Raw genomic sequence first — 20,329 nt, forward strand, 5'->3', positions numbered from 1 at the left:
GGGATCCATTTTCACCCCTTACAAGGACTTTTGCAGCCCAATCTAAGGCCCACGGGGACTCATTTCAGGCATTAGTGAGCGGCCCACAGCCCAGTTTCCAGCGACACTTGGCACACACTGCTCAGCAGGAAACAACAGGCAGCGCTGGGCACTCAAGTGGAAAATTCAGGTCATTATCTTTTTATAATTCTGTATTGTGTGATCCTTCTATAAGAAGCCTTATCAGATGTGACAGAAAGGAAAACTGCTGTATTTACACAGAGGAGCAAATATTGCATATGTCTGTGCGTGTACACGCCCTCCGTATGTTCTTCTAGGAAGCCTCCAGGAATCAATCTCCATCCCAGCTTGAGTTAGATAACAAGCACAGGCTTTCTCAAAAATCCCTCCATTTTTCATTTCCTTGATGTTGCCAGTTTATCCAAATATCCTAAAACTGAGACACAAGCCAATGCCAATGATTCTGCTTAGACTCCACCTGACATAAGACACAGGGAGCAGCTATCCATTTATTACCAATGCCAGCAGGATTTCCCCTGCTCTCTGTCACCCGTGAACCATTCACTACTGGACTTGGTCGCCCTACCCCACTCACAGGCTCAGCAGCAATGCCCAGAGAAACCCTTTTGTCACCAGAGATGGCAGAAGCCCTGCGTGCCCCAGCCTAGAAAGCACAACGAGGCTCAGTGGCAACTAGAAAGCAAGACCCGTTAAGGGACATTCAGAGCCCAGATAATATTGTTCAGCTGGCAGTGACTGCATGTTAACAGAAGTGCTGCTAGGAAGGCCCAGAAGGATGAGCCTTCATGGCTGTTATGTTCCATTTCCAGCAAAATAAGCTGCGGTTTTGCACCCTGCATCGCCAGCGCTTTGCTTAGCTCTATTTCTGGCATACCCCCAGGCCACAGAGGACCATCAGCATAAGGACTTCTTTCCTAACGCCTGTTCACAAGGCAGCACGGGCAGAAGACATGAACCCTCACATACCAGGGGAGCATCCTCTCCCCACAGAAACCCCAATGACCTTTTTCTACAGGCCCAGCAGCCACGCTGAGGTGCTGTAAGCACTGCAGCCACTCCAAAAGCTGAGGACTTCTATTTGCAAGTGAACTCTCAGTCCCTTCAGCCACAGCTCTGTCCGGGACCACAGCAGTCTGTAAGTGGGAGACCCAGAAGGGATGTCACCTCCGCGAAGCAGACGCTCATACCTGCAATCCTGAGCCCGGAACACTGCCAGCAGAGCAGCACAGGAACACTCCCACGTCCTGAGGCTGTGCCCCCTGGAACATCCCAGCACGGCCTGACCTCAGCGTGGCACATGTCACAAAAGCACAGGTCACAGTCACAGCAGCTGTCCTCAGAGGAGGTGACAGGAGCCCTGGCGAGGTGTGGCACGGCCGCCAGCTTTCCTCCTGCCCACCGCCAGCAGCTGCCAACAATCTGTCCCCACAGGAGCTTGGCACCTCAGGGATTTAACACCTCCCAGCTTCACAGAACAGCCACTGCGGTGCCGACACCCGTGCTTGTTGCAGCGTGACGAAGTGCCAACAGCACCTGTCCCCAGATCTCCGCTTCTCCTGCGGCGTTTGTTGCCCATTTTACAGGAACACCTCCCAAGATCCCAGCAGCCTGCAGGATAAGCCAGGCAATGAAAAAGGGGCAAAACCCCTTTTTCATCAACCTACAGCTACCAGACAGCATCCCCGCTGCCAGAAGAGGGAGGAGAGGCTGCAGGTGACCCTGACATTGGGGTGATCAGCCCAGCGAAGTGCCCATACTCCTGGTACCACCCCACTTCCAGCTCCCTGCAGCCTCTCACAGCTCCGCTCTGCACCCATCCATCCCCTCCGTGCAGGGACGGACCCGGGCCTGCAACGCGCCACGTGCTGCTCAGGCCCGGCCCAAACCCAGCAGCAGCGGAGGCAGGAGGAGCTCCCCACCTCCAGCCCAGCTCTGAGGGCAGGGCAGCCCGCCCTGGTTCTCCATCCCTCACCCCACGCCGCTGGCTTGAAGTTTGCACCAAGCACAAGCTACCCAGAGAACCGAAGCACTCTCTCCGCGGTTAATGTAAAATATTAATGTCTCATTTGTTCAACAATTTTGTGGAAATTAAAACTTTTAGGTTAATCATATACTGAACAATTTTAATTAAAGCAGTTATAAAACAATTAATCCACGAGAGCAGGCTTGGATCCCTGCCAGCCTTATTGGTTTAATACATGTAGGCAAAGCTTATTTCTCCCCATTTGACTTAATGAATGCTAATAAGTGACACAAAATATGCATGCAGCGCTCCTAATATAGTTAGTCCATCTGGTTTCACTTGCATTTTGTATTTGTCATTTCGCTTTGATAGAGAAATTGAAAATGAATTCTCCGTGCTAGAAATCAGAAGAACTTTGTACCCTGCTTAATCTAAAATAATTTTTGCAAACCTTTTGGGGAAAAAGAGCAGTTTGGTGCAGTACATTATGCAGCAATCTTTTCAGTTGTTGCAAGGTTGGAGAAGAGCAGAGGACAGAAATACAACCCTGTACTAAGCAGCACCACGGCACTGAGGGAACAACTCCAGCTCAGCTATTTTTTTTCCCCACTGGTATTTCAAAAGACTTTTCTTTTTCCTTGAGTAGATGATAATATAAAAAAAGAGGATAAAATATGATTGTAAGCGCCTGAGATAAATCCTCTACTACTTCAATTTGTTCTGCATTACAACTTGTTTGATCCATTTGGGGACGTATTTGTTTGCCAAAGCAAGCACAGCTCTAGTTCTTTGTTGAATATTTAACACGTGCCAATTTTTTTTTTTTTATTTTTTACCTTTTTAGCACTTCTATTTGAGTTTCATAGCCATGTTACTTCAAATAACACTTAAGAACTTCGCTGTCAGGTGCAACCAATCCACCTAGCTGCAAATGCTGGCTCACCTGAACCCATTTCACTGCTGCCCAAATTGCAAAGCAAAGAGCCTGGTTTCTCCCTTACACATGCCTAAAACAAATGGGCTCTTTGCTGGGTCACAGTCATACAACACAACTGGTATCACAAGGAGAGCTGTACGATGTGATCTGTCACCATGGCAAAGGGCCCTTGGTGTCTGCATCTCCAGAGGCTCTGGTTTCCAGCAGCACCCCACCAGCAGCATCCTCCCTACACACATCTCAGAAGGTTCCCAGCTGCCCTCTGTGGTCCATACGGATCTTTCCATTAATACTACCAGGGTCTGGCTCAGGTCTAAACACATCACCTTCCAAAAAACAATGTGGCACTGCTGCTCATCCCAGAAACTGGTTTACGAGGCACCTGTGAGCTCACTTTGCTCTACAGTTTCAAGCCATGTCCCTCTGTCACGGTGAGGTATCTCCCACTGATGATGGAAACTGGGGCACACGAGGGTGACAGCTTGCACTCCATCTTCCCCGTCCTGCAGTGTTTGGTGACACATGTCCTGAAGAGAACAAGACCTGGACACCCCCATGGTACAAGACACAACCTCTGTCATCATCACATCTCCAGACACTCATCAAAAATGTCAGCTCAAAGGCAGTTCAAGAGCAACAGGGACTATTTGGAGTGCAGCGCAAAGACACGAGGGATGTCGAACAAGTGGGAACAGCTACAGACAAATAAGTGCTTTAAAATGAACTTGGTCACCATTACTAAGCAAAATTTGGAAACCCATTCTTGGAATGAATGAACCTGAGGTGCCTGGGAGATTGAACATGGAGCTGCCCCTTAATTATTATTAACTCATCAGTGTGTAAACCTCCCCCAGCCACCCCCAGCACCAGGAGGAGGCACCCAGCCTTGCTGCGCCTCGCTGCAGGTCCCCATGCCCAGCAGCGTGCTGGCTCAGACCTCAGACACAGCTTGCCCTCAGCAGCCTTTTTGATGATGATGCTGCATTTTTTCTGCCAGAGGGATCCCAGAATAGCTCACAAATCAGGCGCACATCGCTAGAGCCCACACTCACACCCCAGCAGTCAGCAGAGCAGGGAGCTGGGCACGGAGACAGTGCTCACGGCAGCAGAAATGCTCTGAAAAGGAAAGCTGGCCGGCAGCAGCAGGAGGGCAGCACCTCCTGTCCGTGTCCTGCCCCGCACAGCTGGGGAGACGACGCTTTGCTGATGCTCACACCCAAGCAAGGCACTGGTTCTACTCAAGGCTGAGTGGGAAGAGCAACCCAGCACCAAAAATGAAATGAAACGGAGAGACCAGATTGACTCTGTGTCCCCGGCACCGAGAGCCTGCCAACAAGCCAACGAGCTCTTTGTAAGCACTAAATACCTTCTCTGTGTGTCACTTAGAAAAATACAGATGTGGCTCTTCTGCACTGAGACATTCTGGCAGAGCAGCAACTCCTTTTTTTTTTTTTTTTTTTAAAAAAAAAAGTGCTTTAAACATCCTACAAACACTGTCAAGGGAAGTCAGCAGGAGGTCAAATAGAAGCCTTGTGTCTCAGTGGATAACAATCCTTCTGTGAAATCCTTCCAGCAGGAATCGAGTCACTCTTACATCTCCCTCCCCGCCTTCTTTTTTTATTTTAAAGGCATTTTAGCAAAGCTCACTTTGAAGTTTAAACCTTCTGCAACAACACCGCTTGCCAACAAGATAAAATATTTAGTGCTGCTATATACTAAAATCATATCTCTAACAATACATTCCACGCCTGACATAGCACAAAAGTTAATTCAGCCAACAAAGCAATACTTGCATTTTGTGCCTTGAGAAGCAGCAATTTATCTTTTTATATATATATAAATTATATACACTATTGTGCCATTTAAACCTAAAGCCTCCCGTTGCTAAATGGAGAACAGAAAGATCTTCAAATGCAGACAAAAAGATCAGAGCTATAGGGAGAGCTGCAACAAAACGCAGAAGAACAACTACCAGCCTGGAAACCAAATGCAAAAGTGAAAAGCTCCCCCATAAATCCTCCCTGCTCAAGTCCGCGTGCCTCCTTCATCTCGTTGGTTTGCTGTGGGTTTTTTTGGCAGCTGCGTCTTACTTTAGCAATAATGCCAACAGTCCCAATTTGCTATCGCTCCCGTGTGCGTGTCTGAGTGGCTTCGGTGATTCTGCAACCCGAAGCTGCCAAGCACAAGTCCTACAAGAGACTGCTCGGCCAATGGGGCACCTGCCCAGTGGTGCCCATCCCACCCAGCTTTAAAGGCATGCAGATGCACTCAACGTGCTAGCAGTTGGCTTTCTCAAGCAGAGCCACTTGCATGTGTTTACACTACCTCTGCTGTTTTCCAGTTTATTGTGCCTAGCACGTAACATTTAAAGATTGTGGCTGTCTCCCTCTGTTGGAGGGTCCCTGAACGGATGAAGGCAAGTGCTCAGCTAAAGGGATTACGGACATCAATGGGAAACGACAACACCTGCAAGGGAGGACAGACAGTGTCTGCCAATGACAGTGGTGTACGCATGACACACGTGCTGCAGTAATGCAAAACCCCACCTCGTGCCCCTCTGCCCGCTGCCTCTGACCAGGCACATGGCAGCAAGGGAAGGAAAGCTGCCCCAGTGCAAACGGGCACACACTGAGCAGAGGCAGCAGTGGTGCAAGGGCAGAGGAGGAGAAGGGAAGCATATTTTGCAACCTGACCTTTGTTGTTGAAGGGAACAACAATGGAAATTGTTGCAATGGTGCAAACATTCTGTTGGCAAGGTTGTTTCTTCTGAGTTCTGGCTCCACCACAGGTCTTGCCCTCCTTGGCGGGATCTTAGAAACAGCTAAACAGAACCAGTAAGTACCTCCTCCCAGCCAAAATCATACCATCTGTTCCCATTTCTGAGCTTGTTTTTATCAACCGCTCTTTGCCATGCAACGAGGCAGCACCCCTGTGCCTCAAGTACCTCAGCTTCTCTCCTAGCCTAACTCATTGCATTTCACTCTTCCACATAAAATCAGCTCAAACAGTTCCCAAACGTCTGTCTTTTCTCATCTCCTTGCCGGCACCTCGAGCTCACCCAGTTCTCTGCAAGCAATCTGATTCCTCTCTCACATATGCTCAGCACACACGCACACAATAATGCCATCCTCCAGCAAGACAACATGCTCAGAGCTCCCAAAACCTAAAGAAAAGCAAATTAATTTCAAACAAACAAACACATAACCGCGTTCCCCTTTTACCTCTGCAGCATGCAAACAAGATCCTTCCAGTCCGCAGCCAGCTCCCTGTTCCCAAGAGCACCTCCATCACTTTGTCTCACCCCAGAAAGCTCCCTCAGCACCACTGCAGTTCGGAGCTGACCCACGTTTACGTGTCACCCCGCTGGGCAGCACCTTCACCACACGCTGCCTTCAGCCTCTCTGCTCCTCTCCCAGAGCTTCCCGACCAGCAGCTCTGAACACGCCTCGCATCCTTCTCCGGGCTTCGTGCCTCTTCCAACACAATGAGCATTACCTACAGCTTAATTATCTGCTTTCTATCGGTTTATTATTTTTAAAACAATAGCAGGTGCGTATACATCCATACACACGCCATTTTAAAGGTGTAGATAAGACTTTAATATTAGTGAATTGATTTTGCTCTTCTTGGAAATGAAGAGTGTAATTCACCAAGCGCAAAATTTAGCACGGAACAAGCACTGGAGTACATTCCCCCTGTGGTTCACCATTTCACAGAATCATTCAGGCTGGAAAAGACCACAAGGATCCCCAAGTCCAACCCCACCCCATCCCCACCATGCTCACTAACCACGTCCCTCGTGTCCCATTCACCCTTTTCTGGAGCAGCTCCAGGGACAGCCAGCCCACCACCCCCCTGGGCAGCCTGTGCCAACTCATGACCACCCCTTCGGAGCAGAAATTCTTCCTGTTTGGAGTTATGCCATAGCAGGAGTCTCGATCCTTATCTTACTCGCGCCTGATGCAATTCCACAGGCGGAAGCACAAACACTGCTGATTTACTCCAGTGGAAATGATGGATTTGTCTGGAAGACATTAAGATTGATGGCACAGAATCAAGCCCTCCCAGCTCCAGTCCAACACCAGGCATGCAATACCTGCCACAAGCCAGTCCGGGCAAGCAGCTATCACATTCCATGCTATTGTTACCTCCCCATCATGCACAACTGCTGCTGTCCTGTGCTAGAAACTGCTGTTTTTAAGAAACCTGGACTTGGGGATCTGACTGCTCCTAGGTAAGGCAAGAAGATGGGTTCTGCTGTCATGGGAGGCAGAGAAGTGCACCCACTCCATAGGGAATGAACCCCGAAGGCCATCCCCAGCCCCAAGGGCATGGCCAGCACCACGAGCACCACTGAGCCCTGGAGCCCCTGCAGCCCCTTGGCAGCCAGACCACGCAACGCAGGCACAGCTCCTGGCAAGTAATACACAAGGAGGACTCAAATAACAGTAATAAAAAAAGCACTCCACCTGTGGGTGATCATACTTTTTAAGATGGATTAGCCGGAGCAAAATGACTGCTTGTTTATTGGAAATAATGAATAGCCTGGTGCTTTGACTTGGGAAAGGCACATGGGGTTGGGGGAAAGCTTACATTGCTGCAGCTGATTTTAAATAAACAGAAAACCTATCCCGATGTCATGTATCACAGCCAGGAACGAAGCAGTCCCCTGACTTAGGAACATGACTTACGGCAGCTCTTGGAAATCACACCAGGAAAACAAGCCAAGCAGGTAGGAGTCGAACCAAAGGAAGCAAGGCCTAGAGAAGAAAAGGCAGGCTGGTTCAGCCTGAGCCACACCGGGGCTTTGAGGAGTCTGAAACAAAAGGAAGGAGATGCCATCTGTGAGCACGGTATCAGCGCCGCAGCCAAGCAGGTCTGTCAGAAGGAAGAGCACGGCTCTCCCAGGCTGGGGATCTGTCAGTCAGCCTTCCACCAGGCCAGCCCTAAGCCCTCCAAGCACATTCCTGATTCTGCGTATTTCACCCACGATCAGGCTCCTCAAGCACCGAAATCCTTAACGCATCTTGCCTCAGAAAGCACAAGTGAAGCAAGGAAGGGCTATTCATTTTATCACAAAAGTAAGAATGCCTCAGAGAGATGAAGTCTGTAAACTTAATTTTACACTTCTCTTCGGATTTACTTACGCAGCAGTGAGACACAGGCAAAGCAAGCGTGACCATTCAGGAGGACCTTTGGGACAACGGGATTAGGAATACCCTGAAGGCAACACAGCATCACCGTGGACACACTTTTGGCAGCAGCTGACACCACGGCAGCATCGGGGTCAGCCGGGACAACGCGACGCGGCACACACGGGTGAGAAAACTCGAAGAGAAAGCAAAACCCATCCCTCTGGATCGGCTTCATCCAGGCGCACCCACGGAATCCTGGAAGCAGATTAGTTCTGGGTGTCCATTCACACCTTAATCCTCTCGCCCCAGGTGGCCCTAATTCAGGGGAACACAAGCTCCCACCCCAAGGGTCTGGCGGCTCCTCCTGGTTCCTGAGCGCTGCCTGATGCAAACCAGAGTTTATTCATCTTCCAGAGACCCCAGCGTGGAACTGCTGAGACCTTCACTTTGATACCAACACTGCTTAACAAAAACTACTTCAAAGACTTACAAATTCTTTTAACACTGGGAAAAAGAAAGGAAAAAGAAAAAAAAAAAAAGAAAAGAAAAGCAGATTCTTGCTTTTTTTCTGCCCTTGAAAGTCCTGTTTGGACACACCAGCCTTGCACGGCACTGACCAGAAAACCCCTCCTCATGCAAGGGGAAAGCTAGGAGAAAACCACTGCCCACCTTTATGATGGAAGCACCAGAGAATCCCAAGGAAAGCCAGCACTGACTGGCTTGAAAGGCACCTTAAAGGAAGTACGTTAACAAAAATGCAGTGCTAAGACGTTACCAAAACATGCATTATAGCTTGCCAAAGTCCTTGGTGAGCAATGTGCCTGCAGAGGACTGCGCAGAGCATCGATCTGTCTGCATTCTGGGCGCTTTTCGGGTGATGCCTGACCGTGGTTTACAAGGGCAAGCTCATAGGTCTCTGTTGTTTATTTCTCTGCAGTCTTTTACTTGTCACTGATAATAGTTTTCAAGCCATGCAGGCTTGGAGGATTCAAACTGAGGTTTTCCAGGGGTGAAAGGTCAAAGCAATAATGTGCTGACCAGGGTCAGAAACGCTTATCTGCACCAAAATGGTTCTGGATAATCACTGGAGAAGGCTCAGACTTGGATTTTTTTTCCTTACATGGCATGGACAGCAAGCAGACCCTGTCTGTAATGGGAAGGACACCTCAACATCAGCACACTGGGTCCTGGGATCTCATCTGTGAGCCCATCCCGATGGCAAAGGCACCGGTTGGCACCGTGGGGTGACAGGCATGTCCTTCAAAACCCAAACCAAGCTGCTTCAGAGCTAGCAAGAGTGACAACCTTCTGGACAGACAAAATCACCAACACACCGAGCACAGCACCTCTGCAGACCCATAGGAAATGACAGCAGCAATTGGAACGCTCTCTCCCGCACGCTGCCAGCTGCTCCATGCTGGGTTCTTACTGGTAATGCAGCCGAGCAGCAGCCCATAGCTTTCAGCACAGCATTCACTCGCTGTGAAATGGCAAAACGCTGCTCTTGTTAAAAATTCCCATCAGACTGACGCAGATCTGCTCCTCAGATAAAATAATGACACTGAGGTCCCCAAGAGAGCCCCTTCCAAAGCTAATAAAGTGAAAACAAATCCAGTTACATTAGGTTAATTTAAAGAACTTCTCTTTTTTAAGTGTACGTGGAGATAAAGAGGAAGAAACCTACTAAATTAATTCCAGCATTATAAATTTGATTTAGCAAGTGCAGCACACACCACTGTGAGAGCAATAGCAATACGGGAATGTTTTAAAGAGAGAAAATAAATTATGTCAAGGGAGTGGTGAGGGAAGAAATGACAAATGCGTGAGAGAGAACCTGCTCCAATATTAATTGAAGCCGAAATCTGCTTTTCTGTTTGCATTTGGCCTCACTGAGAAGGAAGTGGAATGAGCAGAGGCTGCAGACTCACCAACAGCTGGAAATGGGCAATGGGCTGAGCCCTCCTCCGGAGGTGCCAGCTCCTCATCCAGCTTCAGGAAAGCTGGCACTGCCACGTACCTCAACACCAACCAAAGGAGGGAGCATCTCCTCACCATCCCGCACCGGCAGAGTGCTCCCAGCCAAACCCAGCCTTCTTTTTATGGCTGCTAATGCAGCTCAGTGCGCTCAGACTTCACTGCTGGAGTTTCTATGCAAAAAATCAGCAGAGAAGACAACAGGATTGCGTTTTCCATTCACAGCCTCCAGGTAACCCCTGCTGCAGTTTATTCGGTTTTCACAAAAATGGGGATTTCTCCCATCCCGGAAGATAGGGACCCCGAACACTCTCCTTCAATGCAACTGCACTGGGCACCACGCTCCCGCCGCCCATGGTGGGACTACACCACATGGAAAACCCAAATCAAGCAGAGCAGCAAATTAATCCAGAGCAGATAACATGGGTGTATTTAATAACAAAACGACAACACAAGGAACAGCAAATTAATGCACAAGCTTGGCTCTTTTTTATATAAAACATCTGTCAAAATACTTAAGCATTTGCTTCGTTGTGCATGCAGGAAGCCATGATTTTGCAGACGGTCATAAAGCAAGGCAGTATGATAAAAATTAGGGATTTGCTTCATTGTCTCTACTGGTTTACAGTTACTCATTATGAGACTGCTAAGTGCCAAATGGTCAACAAGCAAATCTAATGGTTATTTAACTGCAGCCAGCCAGGTTGTACACGCGCTCACAATGCGCATCCGCACATCGAGCACACGGCAGCTTGCGCACGGAGCCAGGTGCATGCCAGCAGGAACAGCAGTGCCGTGTGCTGGACACCCTCTGCCATCGGGTAAAACGCAGCAGTCAGAAGGGCTCCGGCTCGGGCTGCTTGCCACCGGGCTGCGACGGTCACTGGTGGCCGCCTTCTCCAATCCTAACGCTGCCATGGGGCCGGATCGCTCACCTGAAAGCACCCGTGGGCACGGGAGGACAAATGAGCAGCAGCGTTATTTTGGAGGAAGGGGATCTGCGCAGCCCTGCTGCTTGGCGAGGGAGCGGAGGCTGGGACGGCTGCCACCGCGCTGTCACAGCGGGCGGACGGCTCTGTTAACAGCCAGGTGACGGCCAGCAGCGAGAGCTGGGAGGAGAGGGAACAAAGCAGGTGCCAACAGCTTCGCTGCGTCCGCAGGGCCCTCTCCCGCTGCGGGGCACAGGGAGCCCACGGCGGCACCGCGCTCTCACACTGGCTTCCAATAGGGGCTGGATGAGGGCAGGAGCGCAGCAGTGGGCTCAGCTTCATCCCCAGCACCGCCCCACGGGGCTGCCTGCATTACGGCAGCTTTGCCTTCTGCGTATGGAAAAGGAGCTGCTTTACATCCAAGCTGTGGCTGTTTCATCCAAGCAAGGGGGAAAGTTTTAAAACTGGGGTTTCTGAGGGATGCCTTTATTCCTGTTTTCACTGCATTCTTCCACTGAGCTTTCCTGGAGCACCACATTATGATGCATGCCATAGAGGCAGTCTATGACAGTTCGCCCTAAAGGATTAGGCAACCACAGAAAGTATTACAGCAGTGCAGTTTATGTAGACCTGGAATGTATTCTCCAACGAGATTAACCTATCTAATAGGATTTGGGGAATCTTTCAGGGCCATTAGGATGCCCTGTACACACAGAAGGTGCTGCCTGCTGTAACCATTTGATTTAATCTAATCAGGACTGCCGAGATGCATTTTGTCAGTAGACGTTTCTGTCATTTTCATATTACATCTCAATAGACAACTTTCACCCAAGTTCCATCCCATGCAAGCAGGCAGACGCATTTGAGGCTAATCTTCAATTATAAAAGCCACTAATTGTTAAAGCCCAAGCTTACAGCTGCTTGCAGTCTAATCCCACATGGTGTTCCCCCTCCCTATACTTCACCCTCCAAACCATTTCACACCGTTATCGCCATTCTTCCTTAGGAGGGGGCCAGGTGCTGTGCAGCTCAGCAGTGCCAAGGAGCACAAAGAAACAAAGCCATCCCCATCCCGTGCCCTCACAGCGCACACAGAACAGAAGGATCAGCCACTTCAGCTGATCCCAACTTCCCCAGCTGTGAGGGCAGGATGCCATGCTCTCAGAGCATCCTCCCATGCAACTTTGTTCCAACACGAGCATTCTTTCCCCGTTATTTTTCAATGAAACTAGTTATATTTTAGAACAAAGGCTAAAAAGCCCCATGCATGTTGCTGACTGCTTGGAGATAGGACTCTCCTCCAGCTCTTCCATCCTGCCCTGCTGAAACCAGGCAGCCAGCAGGTCCTGCAGGGCTGTGTGCCAGCAGCCACTGGAGGAGCGCTTGCTGTATTTCTGTCCTAGCCTGGCTCATGGATAGCAATTTGTGGTCACCAGCAGCTAGTAGAGGTCACGGAACCAGAGTTCCAGCAGACACCAAAGCAAAGTCAAGACAGACGCAGGAAGCCAGACACCCTCAGCACTGTAACACAGCAGAGCTTCACCAGTTTCCACGGCGTTACATTCAGGTGTAACGACCACAACCTCTGGCCCGGTGCAGATTGCCAAATGCCAGGTGTTCCCTGACCCCGTGCCAAGGCACACAGACAGCAACCACCGCTGGGCAGGCCCTGTGAAATCACTGGCACATCCTAACAACCCCACATGCAGAGGGATTCGCTCATTCCAACTCTTTTCCCTGTTGCATCCAAGAGAAAAGAGGTTTAACCTTCACATTCCCTCAGAATGGTCAAACACAGGCTAAAAGCCACCCTGAAGCAGTCTATTGCACTTGCATGGAGTTGCCCAAATTAACCAGTGGCTGAATCCTGTCCCAAATCCAGCAGCTGCTTTATAGAACACCTCTGCCAATCACGGCACAGCCCCACCACAGCCTGCAGAAGCACCAAGCACAAGCACGGCGCTGGAGGGAGCAATCCTTGAAGACCACTGAGATCCCACCAAAGCAGAGCAGCCGACCCACTGCTGCTTTACACCCTCCAAGCCTCCAAATCTCTTCCCAGCTCAGATTTCTATGTCAACTTTGCAAACTCTGCTCTTTAGCAAAGCTAACGCTGAAAAAAAAAGGAGAAGCTGCAGCTGATCTCATCAGCCATTCTGTCTTTAAAGCCTTTGACTACAATCCGCACCAGACATACTTAGCAAACTTTAAAATACAGCCTCTCAACATTGTTACAATTAAGTCACTCTGAAATGTCATGAAAAGCAATCTAGTCCCATTAAAATCTTCACACTCTCATTAAAAAAGCACTTACAGACTCGAAAATGTTCCTAATACATTATTTAAAGACACAAGATGTACAGTGACTAAAAACCTTGTACAGAAAGGGAATAGCAACAGTCTGCTTTAAAAAAGCCTGCGTGCGTGTGCACGCAAATTTGTGTCATAATTAGGTAATTGGGGAACCGCAGGTAGAAGGCAGCCTGTAATATCCTGGGTTTCATCTATTTTTTTTTTTTTTTCATTAAAGAAAGAGGGGAAAGGGTGCTTTATTTGTATGGAAGGCAAGGAGCCCGTTCCAGGCTGCCTGTGAGCTCTGCAGACTGCATGTGCCAAAGCCATCCCCAGCGCTGGGAGGATGGAGGAAAGCATCCATCTCCTCCGACACCGGGCAGACAAAGCAGGGGTCACTGGCGGCCGTGCCTGCGAGGAGCAGGGTAGCAGGAACAAAGACAAACGAGCTCCCACCATAACAAAGTGACTGTCCTCCTACAAACCCCCTATCTTTTTTGATGTTAACAGCAGATGAAGGTATAAAATTTGCATCTTTATTGAGCCTGCTGCCGGGTGAACCGTGCTCCTCCAGGGCCCCAGAACAGGAGAACGACGGCCTCTGCTTCTTCCAGCAAAGGCTCTCCACTCTCCTTGCACCTAGCCTCATTTAAATGCTTTGATTTTAATACGGTTTCCTGCAATTTAGACCAGTGCAAGAAGGGAATCAGGCTGCAGAGAGGCGCTGAGGCTACAGAAAGGGAAAAGAAATACCACTGAAATGAGCTGAAAGAACAAGAAATCTGAAAAGAGGGATAATTGCTAGAGGGAACCCCCTTGTTTCAGCCACACCAGGACAGAGCCTTCTCTTTCAGCAGCACAAAATGAGACACCACTACGTGCAGCAGAGCAGGCTGCTCCACAGCCTGATGCCACCGCACGGGGAAACCTCTGCACTGAGATCTGAGCCGTGTCCCCAAGAGCAGGTGCATGAAGGAGAGCCTGAGCAGCCGCTCTCCAGCCACCTCCCACGTGGCTGCATCAGTGTTCATCACGTTCCTGCTTAATCAGCCCTTTTCCACACCGAAGAACCCTTCTCTGCTCTCCCACACTTACACTGAGGGCATTCTCCCTCTGACCATCATCCTCAGCCCATGGCTGTACCTCGTCATGTTTTATTAGACCCTTAGAGATGAGGAACACAGCATTTAACGCAGAGCAACCCACAGACATTGACACAGTGACTCTTTCTTCTCTGTTTCTGCTCAGTGCCTCCTAACGCTCCCCTTATGCTGTGAAGCAAAGACAAGACTCTGGGAATGAGTTTAAGAGAGAAGGGGGAAAAAAATCGCAGGAGAAAAAGAGATGAAACAGAGAAGCAGGAGCATCTTTTACACATGGCAAAGACCTGAAATAATGCCATTTTAACTGCCGAATACACTTCAGCTTTCAGGAAAATCAGTCACGTTGAGTGGAAGCTTCTCCATCACCAGCAGCACGGCTGCTTCCCAGACAAGCAGCTCTTCTCCCCTGAAACTCAGTGACTTTGTATGAGATCCATCTCCCAGCAGTATTATTCCCAGCTGTGGTAGAAAACCCCACTCCACAATGCCAGCAGCCTGACCTGCCCCTCTCGTTTGTTTCAGCAGACCTCGGTGCTTGATGCAAATAGAAAAATGTTACAGGGCACAAAAGAGATAAGAACTCTCCAGGCGTGTTTTATTACGGCACTTTATCATTTAACACAGAACACAGGGATGCAGTGTGAAGCACCACGCAGCCCTGAAGGTGTGAAGTTCTATTTTCACAGAACAGCCTCCCCAGGACGGCAGCCCGCTTGAACCTGGGCTCCAGCAATTCCCAAAAACGCACAGATAAAAGCCAGCCCCCAACAAAAACGTGTTGCTGTGGGCAGAACGCATTTACTCCTCGGTGAGAACACAGGGAAACAACGACAGCAATTCCTCCCATGGCCCAAGAACCTAAAGCTGCTCCTCCAAACAAAACGCAGAGGTTGGCCAACACGTGGCTGCGTCCGCTCCTCCCCTACCCCAGCCCTGCGGGATCCCCACGGCTCCAAGGTAACGGGAACTCGGCTGGAGCGCCCACGAAGGGGCTGTCCAACGGGCCGAGAGTACACGCGTCCTCACACCTGGGACTGGATTCTTGCACGGGAAGCAAAACCAGCAGGCGAAGCCAACAGGACAGTCTGGACCGAAGCAGCCAGGAGGCAAAGCTCAGCTCTCCCGTCCCAGCCCAGCTCTCCTTCACAGCGTCCCTCCTGCTTCAGCAGATCCAGTTCTGACCCAGTCTCTCACCGTGCACCTCTGCACCTCACCGGGCACCCAGCTGCCGCCTGCATAACCCCGACGTTCCTGGGAAGGAAGAAGGGAGGGAGGTCTGCCCCGAGCTGGGCTGCTCGTCCCACGGCAACACAATTGCTCGTAAAAATTCCATGTAACTGCTAGAACGTAACATTGTCCAAATGAAAGCCCAGGGGCTACGGCTGAACCCCGCGTGACTCTATTGAGTTGAAGGGCACTGTTGTCTTTTTTCTTTTCTGCCTTTTTTTTTTTTTTCCTTTGTTTTTGTATTTTAATATTCATCGATCTGAGCAAACATAATAATCACCATCTGTTATGAACGCAGTTGGAATGGGAAAAAAAAATCAAAAGGGAAGCAGGAGGGCTGCGTGCCCGGCTGGTGTACAGCACAGCTCTGACCCCAGCACATCCACCGGCGCGCAGGTAAAGGGCTTCTTACAATTTCTGCCTGAAATTGTCCGTAACATGAAAAATTCACCTTTAGCCAGAGGGGTTTGGGGCTGCTTTCCCTTTCGGTGCAGGGCTGCTTTCTGTTTCCTTTTGTTCTAACGCTCTTGTACACTAAGTGGAAAAGGATCTCAGATCTTGACATCCCACTTCAGCAGCGAGATGTCACAGCAGCCACGTCCGCGCCTCCGCTGCCGCGCGCGGCACTCAAGCACCTCCTCAGCCCCTCCATTACCGGAACGAGATGCTGAATAAATTCCCTCAGCTCCTACAGAGGGTAAAAACAACAAAACACAGGCAGGAGTGTTTAATGACTCAGCGCAAGGGAAAACAAATGGCTTCAAAAACACAAGCGCTCCCGGGGAAAGCAAGCTCTCCGCTGGTGGAGAAAGAACTGACGCTGCACGGGTGTTGGCACCAAGCGTGGGGCCAGCCCCACACCTCCAGCACCGAGACCCACAGAGGGCAAAAGCAGGTGAGATTTTCTATGGGGCATTCTATGGCCAGAGATTAGAGAAATTTGGGTATCAACCAGTCTTCCCTCCGAAAACAACCGACCATCCAAGACAATAACCAACAGCCACCTCTATTTCGCAGCTTCCCCACTGCTCCCTTACTTTCATTCCCACCCCAACCCAACTTCTGCAGCCAGAACACTAGCAGCACTACAGAACAGCACAGACCTGGAGCCCGGGATGAGGCTCTTCAAACAGTAAGAGGAACTGATTTAGAGCAACAGGAGGATTTCTGCTGGATTTGGATGCATTTATACAGGTTCTGGTGAAAGCTGCCACTGAAACGATGCTGGGCTTCAAGTGGAAGGGGCTCCTCACACTGGAGCAGGAAACAAACTGTAGGAAAGATCGGATGTGATGGAGGATGAATAGCAATAGGGTTCTATCTCTGGTGGCTCCTGAATGCATTATTGCACTCAGTCTAAAGCGTATCACACTGATCTCAAACCTTCACGTTGTCATGGGTTTCCTGGACAAGCAGGATTATTTTGGTATTAATCCTTTGCTAGATTTAGCAGTGCTCTCTGCCTGGAAGCAGCCGCACTGATCCTCCTACCCCCAACTCCTTGGCTCCAGCTACACGTGCTGACAGGTATTTATTTGTAAGACCCTGACAGCATTCAGCCAGCAGCAATTAGCATTATTTTGAAAAAAAAAAAAAAAAAAAAAAGGACTCTAAGTGCATGCAATCGTCCCCCAGCTCTGCTCACATTGCGCTCGCCAGCCTGACAGACAGCAGCTCCATTACCTGCTATTTCTAATACACCTATTACACACGTTTTTCCTGGATAACACTAAGCCGGAGTCTTTCCCGTCCTCCGGGAGCCTTCCGCCCAGTGAGGTGGATCTGGCTGTGAAAGGCGGAGCGACCTAAAATCTGAGGCTTAGAGTGTTGCATAACCTTTGAAATAATAAAAATAATTACAAATTGAATTTCCAAATAAACCAAAGCCTCAAGGGAAGAGCCTCAGCTCAGCGTTCGGGAGCCTTCAGCCACATGTTTCCTGCTAACATTTCAAGGAGCTGGAAGGCTAAATCCCCAACTCCCCGGCAAGAACATGGCCTTCAGGTTTCCCATCCCAAGGGATGAAGGATGGAGAAGTAGGTTATTTACATTTTCACCACTAACTGCGTGTTGCAGATAATGAAGGAGAAAATAAAACAAATATTAACGTCCCCCCTTGACTTTACCCTGCAATATCAAGCGTGTGGGCAAGCAGAGCTGCTATCAGGATGCAGCATTCAACAGCTATGGGCTTCTCCATCAGCAGCCCCGTCCAGCCCAGGGCATCCCTCTGCATCACATCCCGGTCTCAGCAGCTCTGTGCTCCCATCCACACCCGCAGGCTCAGCATCAGCACACAGTGGAACTGCACAAAAAGCCGAAAATGAGACTTTATGTACACAGGCAGACACACGGGGAAAATTGCTATCAATTATGCTAGTTAATTATACATTATAATAGAATTAGAGTAAACCCTCCTCATTATCTCCCGGTTCAAAACCTGCTCGCAGCAAGCTGACCACATGCTGCACTAATGCCAGCAGCCCCCGCATTAACCTCTGTCCCTGCCTCGCTGCTTGCTGCCGTGCCCTGACCTTGCTCCCGGCCGACCTCTCGCTGGAAGCCAGCGGCCACAGCAGCGCAGGGCACGGGCCGGCCTCCCACACCCACTGCAGGACACCAGGCATCAGGTGCTGACACCACGGAGACAGCTGACAACTGCAGCAGGATGGTCAGCAGGTGAGAGGAAGCCGCATCGCCGCTGAACGCTCACAGTGACGGTGCTTTGGCAGGGGGGGAGGTGGAGCTCCCACCAGTCCCTGCACATCTCTGACCAGTCCTGGCTCTGCGCTGCAGGCACCGGGCTGTGACCTGCACCATGCTGGCTTCATGAAGTAAACATGCTCTGTACTCTTCCGAAAATAAGAAAAACAAAAACGAGCCCAGAATACAGTTCTCCTTTCAAGGAGTAAAGAGGAAAACCCACCAGCAGGAAGGGGAGTATGTAGAGACAGGGCGAGGTCCCAAGTGCCACACAACGGATTTGACACAGAACTGCAGAGAAGGCAATAATTTAATTTCCCCTGAGTGCAGTTTAATGGACTTTCCTCCTTTTCCACTGCAGCAGCAACACCAAGCTGCAAACAGCATCCCAGCCTCCACCTCTGCTGTGTTCCCAGCACATGCCCAGCTGCTTCCACGGGGGTTCAGGCTTCAGAGGTGAGACCTGAAAGTCAGGATGGACATTCTGGCTGGCTGGGCTGTGCCAGGAAAAGATGACGGACAGCAAAAAGAAAGCCTGAATGAAGGTTTAGTTCAAAAAGGGGTGAAGCTTCCAACTTGGCAAAGGGAGGCATTAATAAAAATTGACAAATAAAAACGGGGCTAAACTCACAAAAAAGGGCACGGACAAATTTGCTCCCCAAGAGTTCATCGACTGCACACACAGACAGCACTCAAGAGAAAACTCCACTACACGGGCACAAATGCGGTGGCAGTGGGGGACGAGACACGCAAAATGTTGAGAAATGGAAGTGGGGTCATTATCAGCTCCTGCCCAGGGACCTGCACGCACCACGGGGGTAAAACCCAACCCTGGGGGCTCCGTGTGAGCCCAGAACCCTCTGCCAGCCTCACAGCCAGAGGCACCGCTCCACGTACACGCGTACCCCGACCGATGCACCGCAGTGACAGGCAGGGACCATTTCTTACCCTGACCCTTCCTTCCCTGAGATAGAAAGCTTAAACAACTCCACGTTTAAGGATCATCTACGAAAGTCACAAATAGCTGTATTTTAAAAAATTGCTTTAACATTTTAAACCCTCAAATGTCACCCAAAATAACCGCAGTCAGCCTGAAAAGATGCTATTTTCCAGTTGCCGGCAGAAGAGCCAGGCGCGGTTTACATCTTGCTCTCAAGCTGCATCGCTTCTGCCCTGCCATGGGAACTGCTCCCTTGGGAGGCCCAGGGAGGGAAGGGAGGAGCTGCTGGGAGATGAATGAGAAAGACACGTCCACCTCGTGCTGCAGCACACGGCACGAGCTGAGCCCCACCGCTGCCCCTGCGTCCCTTCCTAGCAATGAGCTCATCTGAATTCGCACAGGGTTCACAGCACTTGACCCCAAATATGCGGAGCAAGGCAAAGCGGAGTGAGCAGTCAGTGCGGCAGGTGCCAGGAGGAGATGCTCTTTTCGTCCCTTCCAGGCTTTAAAATGGCTTTTCACGTGTTAGACCCACTCTTTTTCTTTAATAGTATGAGGACAAAACTGCACTTTAGGGGGGAAAGGAGCATAAAAAAAAGGTAATAAACATTTAATGATCCAATAATTGGTTATATCAGAGTAATCACTGCTCGCTAATTAACTCCCATTCCTGCTTGCTCATTTCATATTTTCTGTGCCCTTTGATAGGTTCCTGTAACTATCAGCATTCCTAAGAAACTCACACCGAACCTTTCCATGAGGGAGAGCAGCAGCACTGCCATCAATCACTGCCTTACTGCTCAGCAGGCACTGACCCGGCCCTTAGCCCATGGATTTGGGGTTTTCTCATGTTATGGGAAAAATGAATGAGCTGTACACTGCCCGTGCCTAAGGGCCGGTGGGCACACACGTGGGCATAATATCAGATCTTGAAAGGTAACAACAAAATAACTGCACTGCATTATGATGCACGCACACACACATCAGAGGAACTTCTGCCTCGAAGGTTTGAGAAGATCGTGGGTCACAGGAGCACGCCGGAAAAAAAGACATTCTTCAAGAGTCAAACATTCTGCTCCAAATGCCCACATTACGCAAGACACCA

General features: G+C 49.9%; 1 protein-coding gene across 6 annotated transcripts in view; it reads right to left on the minus strand.

Annotated features, from left to right (window-relative positions):
* AUTS2 (AUTS2, activator of transcription and developmental regulator) overlaps nucleotides 1–20,329 on the minus strand; it is a 670,249-nt gene that overhangs the window by 637,365 nt on the left and 12,555 nt on the right. The window contains exon 1 of one of the 6 annotated variants that reach the window (XM_021416129.1): nucleotides 1,209–2,330. The exons of the other annotated variants lie outside the window; for them this stretch is intronic. Coding sequence (XP_021271804.1) covers nucleotides 1,209–1,289 — 81 coding nt within the window. The 5' untranslated portion in view covers nucleotides 1,290–2,330. Of the gene's footprint in view, nucleotides 1–1,208; nucleotides 2,331–20,329 lie in introns of those variants that run through there. 6 annotated transcript variants of the gene reach the window in all.

Source organism: Numida meleagris, chromosome 18 (genome assembly GCF_002078875.1).
Source record: "Numida meleagris isolate 19003 breed g44 Domestic line chromosome 18, NumMel1.0, whole genome shotgun sequence".
NCBI lineage: Eukaryota > Metazoa > Chordata > Aves > Galliformes > Numididae > Numida > Numida meleagris.